The 20,060-nt window shown below is 35.5% G+C and overlaps 1 protein-coding gene across 1 annotated transcript; it reads left to right on the top strand.

Moving 5' to 3' along the window:
• Positions 1–1,316: 1,316 nt before the first annotated feature.
• On the top strand, positions 1,317–16,621 carry LOC117933879 (zinc finger CCCH domain-containing protein 56-like). Its single transcript, XM_034855450.1, has 2 exons — positions 1,317–2,279; positions 16,057–16,621. Exons 1-2 carry the CDS (start codon positions 1,553–1,555, stop codon positions 16,344–16,346), a joined length of 1,017 nt encoding a protein of 338 aa, XP_034711341.1. The 5' UTR covers positions 1,317–1,552; the 3' UTR covers positions 16,347–16,621.
• Positions 16,622–20,060: the final 3,439 nt, after the last annotated feature.

The following is a 20,060-nucleotide window of genomic DNA, read 5'->3' as shown; positions in this document are numbered from 1 at the left end:
TCCAATGTAGTGACATTCTTATCAATTTGTTCTCTTTTATGTTAATATGATTATATTTTCTCCTATGGCTTAGCATAAAGATCCTTAATTCATTGCATTCTAATGTTATATATAAACTTTAAGTGTTGGAGTTGATAATGTCTTTATGAATAAGTTTGTTAAGTTATGACTTAATCTTACTTGTTGAACAATAATTTCACCGCTCTTCTAGAGCTTATAAGTGTAAATGAACTTGAGTGACATACGCTTAGTTCCATCACCCTTAATGCAAATCAGGGGGGATAAATGGGTGTATTTAAAAATTATTAAATAGGAAGTTGAATCTTTAACCTAATTTTAACATGTGAAATATTAGAGATAAACAAAATATTCAAAATCAATCACAAGATCAAGAGACATAGGAATTTTTACATATAAAACCCCTACACTAACTATGACATAAAAAACTATGGGGTCTAAGACCTTAAATCTAAAGTCACTATATAAGATCAAGGCATATAGATTTACCTTATTGTTTTTCCATAAAACGTTACAAGTGTTTTTTGAACACTATAAATAATTTTTCAAAATTTTAAAAGTGTTTCTTAAATTTTAACAAACATCTATTTTTTTTTAAATATTTTTTAGACTAAAAAACGTTTCCTAAAATTACTACCAAATGAACTTTAAGTCTAAAATAAAAAGATATGTTTGAATCAAATTTATCAAGGACTATAATTTTAAATTTGGAAAAAATCTCATTTTTAATTAAGAGATTCTAAAAGTAATCAATCTCTTTGAAGAAATTAGGAAGTCAAACACTTGATGTTTGATTTTCATAAATTTTAAAGGAAAAAAATGAAAGAAAGAAAATAAGGGATTAAAATAGAAATAAGAAAAAGTAAAGTATAGGTTTATAATGAATAAATTATTTTATATATAAAGATTAAATAATTTGAAGATGAATAAAATTTAATTATATTTGATTTTTTATATTTTCTATAATAATTCTAACATGATTTTTTTGGGTATTTTTTTTTAATTAATGCAGATGTATTTGAGATAATTTTTTATTATGACTTTAGCTAGAAATTGAAATTAAAACCAAAATAATGATTTTTAAAATTGGTACCATAAAATTTTTATTAATCATGAAGGAAAAATTACCCATAAAAAAAATTAAACTTTTACAAAAGATGAACATTTTTTTAGTTTCTATATTAAATTATTTTTTAATTTATAAATTATTTAAATAAAATTAGTGGACATGAGATCTCTTCTCTGGCTTAAAAAATAGCTTTTAAGTTGAAACAGAGAAGCAATAAGCCAGTCGGCAGCCTCCTGGCTTTGTCTTCAAAGAATGTGAACTAAACGGCAACGTTTGAAATTGAAACGACAACGTTTACAAAGATTTCAAACTTGAAACGGCGTCGTTTGAAATAAAAACGACGTCGTTTTAAGTGTCACGGTGCTTGCTCTCTCGAGAGGAGAAGCTCTCTCCCTCCCATGAAAATCGAGGGCTCCATTTGAATGTTTCGATCACCGAGTCTCCTGACTCTCCTCTCCTCCGCCCATGGATTTCACCGCCGGTGACGCCGTTGACCTATCCGGCACCGCCGTCCCCGACCATTGGTCCGCTGCCGACCAGAACCTCTGGGCCACCGACGATGACTACAGATCCTTCACCCTGACCCCCAAATTCTCCTCTGGCACCACCGCTCCCGACATCTCTCCGGCCAAAAAGTCTAAAAACTCCCAAAAATCCTCTAAATCCATGGGCAAAATGTTCTTCAAAACCAAACTCTGCGGCAAATTCCGTGCCGGCGTGTGTCCGTATATCACCAACTGCAACTTCGCCCACGGAATGGAGGAGCTCCGCCGTCCGCCGCCGAATTGGCAGGAGATTGTGGCAGCGCAGCACAACTACGACGAGGCGGAGCCACTTCCCCCTTCGCCGCCGCAAAGGGAGGAGCACCAGATTCCGATACTGAGCCTGTCGGAGATGCGCTGCGGCGAGTCGCAGAGGTCGTATAAGGGGAGGCATTGCAAGAAGTTCTACACAGAAGAAGGGTGTCCGTATGGAGATAGTTGTACATTCTTGCACGATGAACAGTCCAGGGCGAGGGAGAGCGTGGCGATAAGCTTGAGCCCAACGGTGGGCGGTGGCGGGTACGGAAGCAGCGGCGCCAATGGGCCGAACCAGAAGCCGTCGAATTGGAAGACAAGGATATGCAATAAGTGGGAGACCACGGGCAGCTGCCCATTTGGAAACAAGTGCCATTTTGCACATGGAGTTGCAGGTAATGATCAATTTTCAGCTTCTTTTTTAGCGTAAGAATAAATATGAAATTGTTTATGAAGTAGGAGAATATAGATGTCTCAACCATATATGGAATATCGAGTTTGAAACCAGAAATGGTTTGCATGCTGTGCATGTGAAGTTTTCAGTTTGAAGATGAGAAGTTGCTGCATATAATGACTCCAAACAGGGAAATCAGCTCTGCTAATGCATTAACATTTAGAGTTATAGACTTGGTAATCCCATGGAGTGGGAGGTGATGAAGTTGTTCTCTATGTAGAAATGATGTGGTAATTTCTATTACAGGCTAAAATTGGTAATAATTGAGTTAGAAGCTAGAATGCTTTGATGGTGCCTGAAGTTCCTACTTCGTTAAGATTTAAGTGTTGTTGAGTTAGTAACCCCATGAATATTTTGTTCTAAATTCTGGTAGTGTGAAGTGTTTAGTTGTTGAAAACTAGGAGTTGCAACATGGGACGGGTAATGATTCCAAATGAGTTTGAAACAAGAGTTGCTAATACATTGACATTTGAAGTTGTTGAGGGAGTAATGCCATGTGAAGTATTTGTTCTAAATTCTAAATGTGCTTAAAGTATTGGTGCAGAATTATCCATAATGGCCTTGTCTTAGGTGCCTAAAGTTACTAATGCATTGACATATAAAGTTATTGAGTTAGCATACTTATTAACACCATGCAAAATATTTTGTTTGGTAATAATTCATGTAGAAGTTAGAGTTATCGAGTTAGTAACCTGTGTGAGTATTTTGTTAATTTTTTTTTTTTGATAAGCAAGCACAATTCATTAAAGAGGCAAAAAACCTCAACGTATACAGGACGTATACAAGGCAGCAAAGGCCAAAACAAGCAAAAAGACCAAAAAACAAACCACCCCTCAACTGGAGGCAATCCACTCCAGGAAATCTAAAAGGGAATGCGGCACCTCTTCCATATACAATTTAGCCCAACCCCAGATATTACAAACAAAAGAATATTTAAACCTCTGAATAACTTCTATGTTATAACTTCTATTAGAGCTTAAATCTGCTACTGCATTGAGTCAGGGACTACAATGGTTAATATGCCATGCACGTGAAGTGTTTAATTATCAAAAATTAGAAATTGTAATGTGGAGCTGGTGATGTCCCAGCGTAGAGTTGCTAATGGTGCCTGGCTCAAGATAGAAAGAGAGGAGATTTCCCTTTTTGTGGAATTCCACTTATAACCTTTTGTGTCAGTTGGGTCTTGCTTCTACTGGGTGATTATGCTTGCTGCCCCTATTTACATGACTCTGGCCTCACTTCAAACACTAGCATGAACATGAAATTATTTTTTTCCTTTAATTGAAAGAAAATATGAAGGGGGGGAAAAACAAGTTTTAGGTCAATCATGATAATAACAACAACAACAATAAGAACAATAATAAATTTTTATCTAACCCTCTGCAATGTTATTTGCTTTCTTCAGCAGAGATTAAGTTTAAAAATGTGCAAACTTTAAATGTTTTGCATTATATTTCATTTTCCTTTGACATTTTTCGTTAAACCAAACAAGAGAAATTAATATTCGTTCTAATTATTTACCCTTTTCCTTAGTGGTTTCTTAGATCCCAAAAGAGCTTGATTGTATTCCCATATATATATATGTGTGTGTGTGTGTGTGTGTATGGGGTTGGGGGTGTGGATGTGGTGGTGGGGGTCGGTTGGTATTGCCATCTTTATCTCTCTTGAGTTGGATTATCCTCTGGTGTTATTATTCATTACTAAGTTGAATGGTCTCTCTCTTTAGCCTAATTATTAATGATGGAAACATTATTCGGCTTCATCATTCAACATGCACCCATGGTCTTGTATTTTTTTTTTTTTACTCAATGAATAAGAAGGATATTGTGCTAAGGAAATGAATTTTGGAGCTCATAACAAGAAAATAAGGTTGCCCTCTTGATAGCACTACCCTTCAAGAGCTGACATCATCTGTATTTTAGCAGAATGAATGAAGTTGAAGATTGGTTCTAGTGTAGACATAGGTTTAAGAGGCCAGTGTATGATATAATAGGCCTTCTAGTAACTCATAATCATGGTGAAAATATATTCTTATTCTTACAAGTGGGCTTCTGGTCGACGTCTTGGGTTTTCTCCTTGTTCGGAGTGTCTTGAGTTCACCTCTGATTGGTTAGAGACATGTAGCTTAGCTGACTTGGTGTGGGGGCCAAATGCAAGGTGTGGATGTTAATCCTTTTGGTTTTCTTATAACAGGGGATTAGCTATGAACTTATAGTTTGACGAACCTTTATACATATGTAGTGTAGGTTGTGTAACTACATACAATTCTCCTTAGGAAAGTACGCTATTATTTATACGTGAATCAAGGGAACTTTCCTTATGGATGCACAACTAGAATTTCTAAATACTTGTTGCCACTTATTCTTAATTGAATAAAAATGGTAAGAATATTAAAACCAAAGAGTTCAAAATTTTGTCAACTCATTCACCATTGTGCTGTATACATTCTGCTTTACTTTTAGTCTCACAGTAAGGTATCTAAAAGGTAGCTGAATGTGAAAGTTCAGGTTATGGGTTTTTTCAAAGAGTTCCATGAGCAGGGAAGATTTGTAAGGAGTTTGAATTCTATGTTTTTGATTTTAATCCCAAAAAAAGTAGGCACGGAGGACCTTAGAGATTTCAGACTGATTAGTTTGGTGGGAGGCTTGTACAAGTTGTTGACAAAAGTGTTAGCTAATAGGTTAAAGAAGGTGGTGTCTTCAGCTCAAAGCGCTTTTGTCGAGGGTAGACAAATTCTTGATGTTGCTCTAATTGCCAATGAGGCAATAGATTCTTTGCTGAAACAGAATGAGAGTGGGGTGTTGTGCAAGTTGAATATAGAGAAGGTGTATGATCACTTAAACTGGAATTTTTTGATGTTAGTGATGCAGAGAATGGGTTTTGGAGAGAAGTGGACTAGTTGGATATCTTGGTGTTTTTCCACTGCAATGTTTTTTGTTTTGATCAACGACACTCCGTCGGGATTCTTCAACAACTCAAGGGGACTACGTCAAGGAGATCTCCTTTCACCCTACTTATTTGTGATCAGGATAGTGGCTCTTAGTAGGCTCATCTTTAGAGTAGTGAGAAGGGGAGGTGGGGGGAAGGGGGAGATAAAGGGCAGAAGTGGTGATGGGGTTTTGGTCACTCATTTGCTATTCGCTGATGATACGCTAGTTTTTTGCGAGGCTTCCCAAGATCAGATGACTTATTTAAGCTGGTTGTTGATGTGGTTTGAAGCCATATCAGGTTTGAGAATCAATTTGGATAAGAATGAAATTTTGCTAGTAGGGAGAGTAGAGAATCTGGAGGCTTTGGCTCTCGAGTTTGGTTGTAAAGTGGGAAGGCTCCCAACTACTTACTTGGGGCTTCCCTTGGGTGCGCAACACAAGTCTGTGGCTGTTTAGGATGGGGTGGAGGAGAAATTTCAGAAAAGGCTTGCCATGTGGAAGAGACAATTTATCTCTAGAATCACTCTGATTCGCAATACTTTGTCTAGTATGTCCATCTACTTGATGTCTTTATTGTGTATTCTAAGAGTGGTTAGATTAAGATTAGAGCAAATTCAAATGGATTTTTTGTGTAGAGGGGGAGTTTTGGAGAGGAAGCCTCATCTTACAAAGTGGGATACTGTCTGTTTGGACAAAAGGAAGGGTGGTTTGGGAGTTAGACGTTTTTCTACTCTCAATAGGACCCTTTTATGTAAGTGGAACTGGTGCTTTGCGAATGAAAGCGAGACTCTTTGGAAGCATGTTATTAGTAGGAAGTTTGGGGAGGAAGAAAGGGGGTGGAGTACTAGGGAAGTGATGGAGGGGTTTGGTGTGGGATTTTGGAAGGAAATTAGGAAGGAAGGGTCTCTATTACAAAACAAAGTTGTATTTTCTGTGGGGGATGATAGAAGAGTGGAATTTTGGAAAGACAAATGGTGCTAGAACAATGCTCTTTGTGATTCTTTCCCCTCTTTGTATGCCTTAACGACTTCTATAGAGGCTTGGTTAGTGGAGTTGTGGGACTCAACGGGCGAGGAAGGGGGTTGGAGTCCTAGGTTCTCTAGGCCCTTCAATGATTGGGAGGTGGAGGTGGAGAGGTTACTTATGACAATACAAGGAAGGAGGCTTAATTTTAATTTGGAAGATAGGGTTTTGTGGAAAGAGACTAAGGACGAGATTTTTTCTATCAAATCTCTTTATAGTGCTCCAGATTCAAGAAGTGTTGTTTAGTTTCCAAAGAGCATCATATGGAGCCCTTGTGTTCTTACTAAAGTGGGTTTTTTTGTTTGGGAAGCCTCTTGGGGTAAGGTGTTAACTTTGGATCAACTTAAAAAGAGGGGGTGAACTTTAGCTAATAGATGTTTCCTTCGTTGTGCGGAAGAAGAGTCTATTGATCATATTCTAATTCATTGCACCAAGGCAAGAGTTTTATGGGAGTTATTGTTTGCTCTTTTTGGAGTGATGTGGGTCCTTCCTTATTTGGTTAGAGATACCCTTCGTGGTTGGCATGGTATCAACATGGGCAAGAAGCGTAGTAAGGTGTGGATGGTAGACCCCTTATTTCTTTTTTGGGTGGTCTAGAAGGAAATAAATAAAATTGCTTTTGAAAATGAGGAGCTTTCGATTCATAGGATGAAAAATTCTTTTGTGTGTAATTTTTGTTCTTGGACTAAGTCGATAAGTGATGAAGGACCTCTTCCTTTAATCACTTTTTTGATGGGTTGGGTTCTAGATGAGGGTTGGTGATTTTTTGTATCCCCTCTTCTTTTTGTTCTTGCTTTTTGGCGCCCCTTGAAACCCCCTGTATGCTTTGGATTAGCCTTAAGGCGTCCTTTTCTCTCTTCATATATATATATATATATATATTTTCTGTGCGTTTACTTATTAAAAAAAAAATGTAAAGCGAAGTAATGGTATGTAAAAATATTCTAAAAATATTATTAATTAGTAATTATTGGAGAAAATTAGTTGTAAATTATGGAACCAAAGTAACCCCTTGAGAAAATATTTGGTGTTAGAGGCTATTAGTTTATAAATCATTAATTATAAGAGGATAAATGGGAATTAAATGCCTATTATTAAGTTTAACATAAATTTTATAATACAACTATATTTTTTTTTTTATAGATATATATTTTTTTTTTTGATAGATAAACGCACAGAAAAATATTAAAAAGGGGCAAGAAAGGCGACCCAGAGTATACAGGGAGTATACAAGCATCACCTACAAAAACTGGAAACAAAAAAGACAAACCCTTACCAGCCCTCAATAAGAACCCAACCAGTCCACAAAATTAAACAAAGAAAGGGGGCCTTCAACTATGAAAGAATTAGCCCAAAATAAGAGATTACAAATGAAGATAATTTTCAATCTTTGAAGTGATAGGACCTCATTTTCAAAAACTATCCTATTTCTTTCCTTCCATACCATCCAAAATAAGCAAAGAGGAGCTGCCCGCCAAACCTTACTATGCTTCTTATCCTTTAAGGGAGCATGCCAACCTAAAAGAGTGTCTCTAACCGAAAATGGGAGGATCCAATTAACACCAAATAAGGAGAACAAGAGGTCCCACAAAACCTTCGCCTTAGAACAGTGAATAAGGATGTGATTTATCGTCTCTTCTTCATCACAACACAAGGAGCACCTGTTAGCTAAATTCCAGCCCCTCCTCTTTAGTTGGTCTTGAGTGAGCACCTTCCCCCAAGAAGCTTCCCAAGCAAAGAAGCCCACCTTGGAAGGAACAAACGTACTCCAAATAATTCTCCATGGAAACGGGACTGCACTGCTGTGGTCAAGAGAATTAAAACAGGATTTTACAGAGAAAATCTCATCTTTCTTTATAGATATATTATATAACTATATGAAGCCCGTAATTTCAAAAATAGATTAAGAATTGAGGCACATGTTATATAAAGGATGTTGAAATCTTGAAATGCATGTGTGGAACAAGCATAGAAGCATAAAAAAACAATGCACACACATATGCACTATATCTTGCTTATCTCAAAGACAATACGACTTCTCCCTTTGGCCCTTTCAATTTTTTGCTCATATTGATGAAGATATAACCTATGTTTCATTGTCCTGCTCTAAACTGGAGATAACATCTCCTTATATTTCAGCCAAGGGAATAAAATGGAAGATTGGTTCTAGTGTATTGTGTGATATAGGAGGTCCCTTAATAAGTTATAACAGTGTGGAACATTAGAGAATGAGTCACTCTCATTGTAAATATCATTAAAAAAACATGAAAAGACTAAAAAATGGGGGAAAAATCCCCAAAGCACCTTACCTCCTTAATAGTTGATTTATTGAAACAAATACGAAGAGAACCTTTTTCGTTTGACACATGTAATTAAATTGTTATTGTATTTATTGTCTTTTAAGGAAAGTAACTTAATAATATTTATTCCCCGAAATGAGCCTTTTGGTTTCCTTCTAAGAGGATACCAACTTGTAAAAGTATAATTTGATAAACATTTATACATATCTAATGTAAATTATGTCACTATATGAAGTATACTCCTATATATTTATATCTACATTTATATTACGTGAATTCTTTTTATAGATGCACAACTTGAATTATTAAATGTATGTACTGCTTTTTCTTAGTTGAATCATAAAAAGTAAAACAGAAAAACCAAGAGGTCTGCTTTTCCTTTTTTTTTTTTTTTTGATAGGCAAAACCAAGAGGTATACTTTGCCAACTCATTTTGTACTTTACAAGATAAATTTTATTAACACTAACTGAAAAATAGCTGAGGGTAAAAGCAGCAAAACTATGTAAGATGAGGAGCACGTGCATCTTGTGTGCCACTCTTGCTAATGTTGTATGGAAATATTCTGAAAAAATGTTATTGATAATAAGTATTAGTGGTAAACCATATAATTCAAGCTTGTTGTTTGAGAAAATATTAGATATTAAAGATTAATAGATTATGGACTATAATAAGGTAAAAAATACTTAATTCTTATTTTTAAATTAGATTTAAATTTTATTGATAATTATAACAAAGTGTCGTTGATACTTAAGCGTTGTGTCATATAATGAATATTTTAAGATTGAAATGGATGTGGCAACTAGAGCATTAAACACCTCTATCTCGTTTGTATCAAAGATGCTTTTAACTTTCCTTTTCCCCTTGCAATTCCTCCTAATTTCACCCCCATAGCGCTGTTACTGAGCATTTCTTTGTTTCTGCTTCATCTGTTAAAAGACTCTGTCACTCTCTCTTGGATCTAGGTTTATTTTCTTGTGCCTTTTGGGCATTTCGTTGTTTCTGCTTCATCTACTAAAAATCTCTGTCACTCTTGCTTAGAGCTAGGTTCATTTTCTTGCTCTTTTGGCTCATACATTTCTTCTCCCCTCAGTTTCAACTTCTTCCCTTCTCTTGAACATTTGGGCTGATGGTTCTTTTCATTGGTGAAACCAAGTTGTTTGAACTACAAGATGTGCCAATGACGACGGTATCGAGAGTTTTTAAGTCTAGTGGTGTAGGCAATTGAGTTCCAAGTATGAGTGACCAAACAGTTAAGACAGTCAAAGGTCAGAGTTGTCCTTTTCCATCTCAATGTCGATCCGAGAGTGATCCTTCTGACAAGAAACTAAGAACTTCTCAAGATGATTTCCTAGGGCTAGCGAATAGTCCTTCGAAGTCCAAAGTAAAAATGTTGTTCAAAACCAAATTATGTCATAACTTCCTCACTGGGGTGTGCCCGTACACAAATTGCAATTTTGCTCACAGAATTGAAGAACTTCGTCGACCCCCACCAAATTGGCAACAAATTTCAGTAGCCACCAATAGGGAGTGTAATGTGGTGGTATTAAGTGAGATACAAGCAATACCTACAATTTATTCATCAGATCTGTGTGGAGGATCACAGAGGTCACATGAAGTGAGCCATTTAAAATATTGTTGAGATGAAGTGTGCCTAAATGGGGGATAGTTGCACTTTATTGCATGATAAATATTTGAAAGAGAGGGAACGTGTGGTGATTAATTTCACTTCATTAGTTGACAGTAATGGTGCTCATGAGAATAATAAGAGTAAGTCGAAGCAAAATCTATCAAATTGGAAAACAAAGATCTGTTATATGTGGGCATCTGGTGGGACATTTCAGTTTGGGAGTAATTGCAGTTTTGCTCATGGGTATGGAAGTATTGATTAATTCTTTCGTTTTTCATTGTATTGAATAAATATTAAAGTGTTGTTTATGAAATAGGTGATTGTCCATAATAGTCATGTTTCTAGCATCTAATTTTCTAATATATTAATTGAGACCTAGAAAGGTCCACATGCTATGCACTAAACTTATAAATGACAACATATGAGGCTATTAAGTACAAAATGAGGTTCCCATGTTGTTTTGTAGTTTGTCTCTTGGTTAAAAATTTAGGTGATTCTATTTACGAAAGGTGTAAATATTGAGGAAGAAAAATGTGGTTAACTAGGGGCTGTCTACAATGAAACTTTTCTTGTACAGTATTAGAGGGAAATTTGTTCATTTATTTGGAAAAATGTCTTCCTTTGTTTTGTTAACTATGCGGAAGTTTCTTCCTCATTTAAGGGAAAAAAATTAGAAGTTTTTGCTTACAATGAGGATATCCTCTTGCAACACTTGTGTGTGCACAAGTGCACATATCCTTTGGCCTGCCTTATTAGGTATGTTTTGCTTTCTGATCCTGTTCCAGTGACTTTGGCCTTAGTTTCAAATTGTAGGGCACCTCTGCTGTACAACAAAAGGGTAAAATAAGGGTTTATTTTATTTTTATTTATTTTTTATTTCATTTTTCTTTTATCAGAAAGCTATTTATTGCATTTCTCATGTATTATTTTTTATTCTTGGTACACCTAAAGTTATTTTGAGAAGATTTTATCATCTGTGCCTTCAGTTGAGTTATTGTTATTCTTGAGTTATACTTACCATCAAATTTGTTCCTCAAGTTGTATTTGCTATCAACATGTTGATGACCTTGCATTCAATTTTTCTAGTATAAATAAAAGATAATGTTGCAGAAAAATCATCAGATTTAACAAAATGTACAAACAAAGCAACAGCATAATTTCTAAGGTTGAAAAGAACAGGGAACAGACCTTGTGAGAAATTCAAAGGGTATGAAATTATTGTGGTTGCTCCCAAATTGTCTATAATATTCTTACATTGTTTGTTCTTTTAAACTTTATTATAGCAATATGTGGCTCTTCCCTTGAAAATAATGCTGCTCTTATATATATATTCCCATTATTTGTGAAATTAACATGGAATTTCGCCACTACCAGTATGTCTTTAGTGTCTAACTTTAAAGTTTAAACAATATTTTCATTGATTAATAACAATACCCAAATTAGGATATTTAGGGACAGATTATGCTTAACCCTAGAGTTTTCTGTATGCACACATCTTTTGACATCTAGTTCTTGGCATGGTTTGCCTTATTAGTGTCACATAACTCCTTCCCTTCAGTTTGTTCGAAATGCAATGATATAGACTCAATTACTATCTGTTTCAGCTGCCCAGGTCTATATATTGGGAAGATTTTTCCCAAGCTCTCCCTTCCAGTGGTTGATTGAACAGGATTTAGATGTGATTGCATTGGGGTGCTGTTTGATCATCAAACATAAAATATCTTCCCACCTGTGCAATTGTGATTTTTTTTTTGATAAGTCTGTGCAATTGTGATTCTTATGGTTTATACTTGTCCCAATTTCCAAATATTGACTGAAACTCACAAAAGCTGACATGAAAGAAGTAGAACAGGTATGGAAGGTGTTTTGCGTATGTGCGGCCCTTAGCCACCGCTCTAAGCCAGCCTTCCAACAACCCACACGAGATTAGATCAAGGAACCCACACAAGCACACACGAGTTTATAGGGCACCAACCCCAACTTGTATTTTATTACTATACCGAATAAGAATACAAGACACAAATTAGCAAAGCTCCCACAATAGCATTGGCGAGCTCATGCTCTCTCAAGATCTTCCTCTCTAGATCCGTTGTATGAGTGTGTGAATGTACATGTACTCAAGGAGGTTCTCCTGTCTCCCTTTTATAGAGTGGCTGCCACCCACTCCTTGTTGGACTAGGACTCCTTATCCTTGTTCAACTAGGACTCTCCCTCATAGGTTGTGGCACCAACCACTACCATTAGGACTCTGAGTCGACTACAATTACAATGAAAATAGGGACTCCTACTCAATTTTGAGTTCTTGTGTCTCAGGACTCTTATCTTCTCATGCATTAGGACTTTGCTTCCCATCCAGACTAGGAGTCTTGTGCATCGGGAGTCTCTCTCCTCATGTTGCTGCCCATGCCTCTATATCTAGCTCATGTGCCTTCCAAGTTCTCCTTTGGTCCAAACATCTGAGTCATATCCATGCTGAGGCTTCCATCCGTCTCTGTGCCCAAGCCCCATGTCATTGCACCTATGGGTTGCATCGCATCCTAGCTCCTTGCCCTTGGCTGCGTGCTTTAGCAAGGGTCACTAACACCCCTTGCTCATGTCTCAAGCCCATATGTCTTCATGTTGCTGCTATGGCACCGTGCCATGTCCATCCTCTCTTGGTGCAGCAACAAGTCATGGCATTGTGCCCATGACTCACCAAGTCATCTCCTTGGACAAGGCATTGCGCCCTTATGCCACCTTGTTACTTTCCTAGGTCACTCATGGGGCCAAGGTGCCACTAGCTCCCACACGCAGTACACAATGCACACCAGTTCCATACACAGATACAAATATTGATAAATGCATAAACACATGCACACATTCATGGATATATATATATATATATATAAACACAAAATATTTTTTTTGCCTTATACTACTTGATATTAAGTCCCTGGGATTTGTTTTAGTTAATGAACTTTAGGAAGTACTTGGTTCAAATTTTTGAGGGTTTAGTTGCAATTATATTTATTCATACTCGGTTTGGATTAATTTCTCTAAGTTTAGTTTTTTGGAAGTGAATCTTGGTTTCTAAATGTCTTAACATTGTTGTCACAACATGATTTAAAAATCGTATCCCTTCTCCTTTCTATATCATTGGGCTCCCATCAGTGCACTCTATCGTACCTTGAGTTCTCCTTCATGATCATGAGGCAATCTCTTGTAAATGTTCTCATTCGGCAGGGTTTCTTCGATTGCTTTCCATCTTCACCCCAAACCTGCCTTTTGATGCTATTTTCACTCCCTGGAGCACCTAACTGCTAGCTATGTTAATCATCTCATCACCCAAACTGGTTTAAATGAGGGCATTATATTGCCTTTTCTGTTGGTACCTGCAGCATTGTTCAACTAGTTGGTTTTTAACAAATCAGTGTATTGGAATTAAATTTTGCTTTGTAGACTAAATTTGATTATTCTTCCTATATCTCTCAGGCCACTGAAACAAACAATCACTAGAGAATCCCCAGACCGCTTAACCAATAACCTAAGGCTAAAGTCTGTCAGTTTCTACCCAGCATATGCACACATACACACATGCAACTTGGCTCTTGAACTATTTTCAAATATGCTGGGCTCTCCCATGCTTTGTAGACTAAATTTGATTATTCTTCCTATATCTCTCAGGCCACTGAAACAAACAATCACTAGAGAATCCCCAGACCGCTTAAACAATAACCTAAGGCTGAAGTCTGTCAGTTTCTACCCAGCATATGCACACATACACACATGCAACTTGGCTTTTGAACTATTTTCAAATATGCTGGGCTCTCCCATTCTTATTCCTCAGTATGTATATATATATATATACAAATTTTGTAATCTTCGCCTAGTACTAATTGATGTTAAGTCCCTGGGATCTGTTATGGTTAGTGAGCTTTAGTAAGTATGCGGTTCAAATTTATGTGGGTTTATTCACAATCAGATTTCTTTATGTTGGTTTGGATTAGTTATTGTAGTTTTATTTCTTTGGAAGTGAATCTTGTTTTCTTAATGTATTTCCCTCTTAGGTATGAGTCAAGTTTCTATTACAACATTATGCAAGAATTATATCCTTTCTTATTTTAATCATTGGTCTACCATCAATATACTCTTATCTTACCTTTTGTTATCCTTCATGATCATCAGGCAACCTATTGTAAATATCCTCGTCAGCAGGATTTTTTTGGATTTGTTGTCCATCTTCACCCAAAACCCCCTTCTTGATGCTATCTTCATTCCCTGGAGCCCCTAACTGCTGATTATGTTGATCATCTTATCACCTAATTTAGTTGAAATGATAGCATTTTGTTGCCTTATCTTTTGAAATTATTCAATTAATTGTTTTTTCCAAACCTGTCTATTGGGATTAAATTTTGCCTTGTAGACCAAATCCTCTTCTCCTTCGGACAACCTTAGGCCACTGAAACAAAGACCTAAGATGAAGGTTTTTCAGTTCCAGCACACCATAGATACTTTCTATTAGTCTCCCGTAGTACTCATTTATATATTTTTCTTATGCTTGATTCACCATAGTATTTTATAAACCTACATTTCCTGTTCTGAAGTATTTCTATTTATGTTGGGAAAATTTAACCCATTTCATTGGACAAGCACCATTGTCAATGTAGTTTGGTGCAAGAATTTTTGCACCCCTTTTGCTGCCACTTGGATGGATAGACCAACCTTCCTATAGATTTACCGTGTAACTATGATTTATGACATATAGACAACATCTAGGTGATTGTGACTTGCTAGGCAAGGAATCATATCTGGTGCTTGCTCTATCATGCACTCCAGATAACACATTTTACACAAAAATTTAGCCGAGGAACTAACCTGATACAGCCTTCCCCTTTCCTTCTCGGTTTCATGTCTGCTAGTTGAACACCCACACACCCACACAACAAGCAATTTCTACATTTGGAGGTTTGTTAGCTCTTAGATACAATTGGTAAAGGAGTGAGGTGGAAGAGACACTTACCTTAAGGTGTGATCAGGAATTAGAATTGTGCTATTAAATGGATTGAAACCATGAAATTTTGGTTGTTTGGATCACCAGGTTGGCATGATATTTAGGGTCTCCCCACTGATAGATCATCAAACATTTATGTTGATAGAATTTTCTATAGATCACAGGGTGCCCAGTGAACGTTCTCTATAGAATTTTCTCTAAAGTGCCAGGCTTCCTCCTTGAGCTTTAGCTAACAAACTCAAATGGGAGATTTTAGAGGCTAGCTGTTTCGACTCTCAGGCAAGGAAGAGTGGTTGTGGTAGTAGTAGTGGGTTGTTTCAGGTTGGACTCACCCAAGTGTTTGTTAAGTCTGGGTTCTATGTAATTCTAGCCTTTAGGGTGGAGTCTTTTGTATCGGGTGTTAGTTTGTTGTTTCTTTTTCCCTTTCCTTGTATTTGGCTGCTACTTGTATACTCCGTGTGTACTTTTTGCACCTTTTCTAAGCGCTTTTAATATATTTGCTTTGTTTACCTATCAAAAAAAAGTTCTTTGTCATCCTTACCTTTGTTGAATTCCCCATGGCACCTCCCCTATTCAGAATGAATGTTAAAGAGTGCCTCCATGTTATATTACTGGAAAACCTCTGGCCTTAAATATTATGTTCCAAGTGAAGTGAAATACCAGTACTGTAAATTTCTGGCATTCTGGAACCTTTTTTTTTGGTTGGTGGTGCATAATGGTTGTGAAATATTCAAAAATAAGTTCAAATTGTGATTCATCCATAATTTCATTGTAAATTTATGTAATTGTAGTGTCCTTTTCTCTTCCTGTGTTGTTAAACTCATGCTGCTAAACGTCTATGTATCAGAACTGCATAAATATGGTGGGGGTCTTGTGGAGGAAGGTGGAGACTCTTCTTCTTCAGTACCTCCAGAACCGAAGCAACAGGGCGGTGGGCCTCCAAAGGCAACAACAGACACCATGGTAGCACCAGCCCTTTCTGCTCCTGCTACTGATCTTTTTCACATGGGAGTGGGAGTTCCATCTCAAAGGCCTTCTGTAGTGGCCCCCAAGCCTGGCCAAAGGCCCCTTCAGAAATGGAAAGGGCCCGACAAGATCAGTAAGATTTATGGTGACTGGATTGATGACCTCGAATAAGAATAGCCTCACAAGAACTTGTTTAGAGGGTGATTGCTGGTGGAAGACACCACTGGTGAAGTTATTCGAACTTGTTTAAATTTTTGTATCTCTGACCTGTTCTTTGGCCCCCTTTTTTTTTTTTTTCTTTTTCTCCAGAGTTGGAACTTTAGCTGCCTTTTGTATTATTACCGTATGTCAGGAACCATCCTTTGCTCTGTGGATCATATGCAGATTCTATAATGTAAATCTTCTAGTTTTCTTAATATTATCTCTTTCTGCAGGGAACTTCTTTCTTTTCAGGTTTTTTAAACACATAGTTCATGGGAATCCTATACTCTCCCCCAACACCCTCCTTTTCAGTTTCTGGTAAGAATCTTATACTCTCTACCAGTTTTAGTTGCCACAGGAATATAAAATAGAACCTTACTGTCTCGCTTTCCTGAAGTATCCTCCTGTAAACCCCAAACTCACCTTCTGCAGATTATGCAAATATTCAGGATTCCTCATAAAGTTTTGGCATATTTTTAGATGCTGGGGTTTGAGGATGGTGAATGATTCATTGATTGATGACCTTTGTAGTGGAGAATTTAAATGCAGGTGGGTTCGGTTCCATCTCAATGGTATCAAAAAGAGGTAAAAAGAGGAGTATTAGGCAGTGAAGAGGAGAGAGAACCTAAAATATTGGCAACTTCCCATTCAATTTGTCTGCTAATTTCACTACCTGTCAATTCAATGGGCTCATGGATGAATCAATCCAAACATACATTCTCATTAGCAGCTGAGTAAGAAGGGTCCAGGTTGGTCGGTCATAATTGAGCCAAGGTTGGAGATTAGGTTCATGGCACATCAATATGGTCAGGTTAGGTTAGGTTAGGTTAGGTTGGGTTAGGTCAGGCTTGGCTAGTTTAACTCGGGAAATATCGGTCGAGCTTTTTTGGGATTTTCCATTGCAAAAACCAAAAACTCACTCTGTAGGCTTGTTTGACACAATTGTAACAATCTAAAACACATTAATAAATGAAAATGGAATTTGATTTCCTCTTACTCTGAAGTTCTTTAGTTGTAAAGACATGGCCTACAAAGCTCTCTTAAAGTCCCAAATAGATTAATTTAAAATAAAATAATAAAAAAGTAATTTTAAACATATCCAAAAACATAAAAAATAGGTTAAGAACATTTTAGTCCCAAATAGATTTTTGTTTAATAAAATATTAAGAAACAGTTTTCAAAAACTATTTTAAAAAATTGCTTTTCAATTTTCAAAACTATTTTTGAAAATATTTTTTAAATAGAGTCCTGATTTTTTAACATATTTTTTCTACTTTTAAGTGTGATCATATTACCTCTATAACTAGCCATTCAAAAGATTCTAAATACATAAAAGAACTTCTCCACATATAAAAGGTTATATTAGATACAAGATCTTCAATGTAAAATCACTGACAATGAGTTAAGTTTGGATTAGATTCGGGTTGAAAAAAAGGAAGATAATTTTGAGAGCATTAACTAAATTTGACTTCCATTAAAACCCATAATGGAACTCCTCTCAAGATCTTATTTATTGGTACTTCGAAAGATTTCATTCAATCCATATATTAAAGGAAAACAATGACTTCCACTAGCCCCCATTATTAGAATTTCTCAACTAACTCATCATTCATTACAAACTATAAAAATGTTAGTTGTGGGAAGAAATTGACATTTTGGCCATATGATGACCTACAATTCCATCATATTTGGTGACCATCAAGTTTTTGTTGAATTTTAGTTTCCAATTAGTTTCCTTCATGTAGCCATGTTCCCAAATAAGCCTTTCCATTAATAAAGCTTGAAATTTGGAGTGTTTAAATTTTATTTTATTATTTTTAATATTTGATTTATGAATAGTTTTTAGATTATAATTTATACATTTTTAAAAAATTTTAATGTTAGAAACAAAAATGGGTGTCTTTCCTTGACTATTATAGACCTTTCTACATATATATATATATATATATATATATATTCCTCTATGTTGTGGTGGTCAAATATGTTTAACCACCAATTAAGAATTACAATAATTAGGTTGAAAAGTTTTCTTAACCATTAAGTAAATTTCTCTTAAGAAACTTCTATTAAAAAAAAAATTGAGTGTTCTTTTAAATTTTTATTTTTATTTTGTAAGAAACTTCTTTTCAAAAAGACTTGAAGATTCAAAATTGATGAAAAGTTTTTCATAAAGCTTGAAAATATAAAAAAGCTACCAATTTCATTCCTTTATTATACAACCCAAAGGTTTATTGAATTTAAAAAAATGTCCTTGTTTACCTTTTTATCATTTTCTTTCTTAATCCAACTAATATTCGTCATAACCTTCTAATTTGTAGCTATGGTACAACTTCTTATTCATATAAAAGTTATGAATATTTGAAGTATATATACTCTAATGTTAATAAATATTTTAGAAAATTATAAAGATTTTTATATTTGGACGGATGGAAATGGGTTACTTCGACAATTTGTATAAACATTTTTACTCCACTAATTATTATTATTTTAGATAGTCATGATATGAGATTATTTGGACTACAAAATAAACAAGAATTAATGAGTAATAGTCAACAAATTAGAATTCATCTATGGTCTTATTTTGAAAAGAACAAACAAAGGGGACAATTTAAAAGATAGATTATTTACATTTTGGGTGGTGTCCTTGGAAGATGAATATGACTTCTTCATTTTTAATTGGGTGGTGTCCTTGGAAGATGTTTGTGACTTCTTCATTTTGAAATGGTCAACAAAACAAGTTAGTAATCAAAGCAAAGGGAAGAAGTCTAGACATTGAATGGTCATATAAATAACCAAATCTACCAATGAATTTGGACAACATAGGAGCCACAATGACCAAGGACTTAAAACAAAAACCTCAAAAGCATACTACCATGGTCTATATAGTCTTGTCACATTATTCAAAAAACTCCAAATCCCCCTTTTTTTTCCCATTTATTTTCCCACCCTAGATTGAAATCCATGGTCAAATGGTTCGACCACAACTCCAACTTGGTTCATGAACTTAGGGTGACAAGGGTTACGAGTTTGATTGATTAATCACAAAGCGTTTATCATAAAAATGTATATATTTTTAAAAACATCGATTTAATGTTATTACGTTCAATGGAAAATAACTACATTGATGGCTAAAATATCGTAAAAAATATTTTAAAATATCACTAAAATTCATTTATAATTATTATAGTCTCATAGAGGTATAATGTTGTTTATTGAATAATTTAAATGACTAATAAACCAATTTTTGAAAGGAGAATCTTTGAAAAGAATAATTTTATATTTCTATTCGAAATTGACTATAAATACACATCCTATTTTTAGATAACATGTCATTAAAAATTTTGTTTGAAACATATCTTTGAAATAAAATTTTAATAAAAAATAATATATAACTATATAAATAGTATTGTATTAAATCTAGCTAGAGATTTGAGAAAAAAAAAGTTGGTGATGTGGGTAAGCTAACAAACAATGTGGGTCAATGAATTATTGTGGGGTTGCAATGTGGGAAGTTTCATGAGGTCTAAAGGCCTCGTAGCCTCATTGTATTTATTATACACATAGCATCATATGATACAGGATACTAAACTAACTTACGTCATTGCCTACCCAAGCTTCATGCTATGTGGGACCCTTCTCTATCCTCAATCACCTAGCTTTGTCTATGGTGGAGAAGGTGGAAAA

This window comes from Vitis riparia, chromosome 16 (genome assembly GCF_004353265.1).
Source record: "Vitis riparia cultivar Riparia Gloire de Montpellier isolate 1030 chromosome 16, EGFV_Vit.rip_1.0, whole genome shotgun sequence".
Taxonomy (NCBI): domain Eukaryota; kingdom Viridiplantae; phylum Streptophyta; class Magnoliopsida; order Vitales; family Vitaceae; genus Vitis; species Vitis riparia.
The sequence above is the reverse complement of the archived record's forward strand: the minus strand, read 5'-3'. Positions and strand labels throughout refer to the sequence as shown.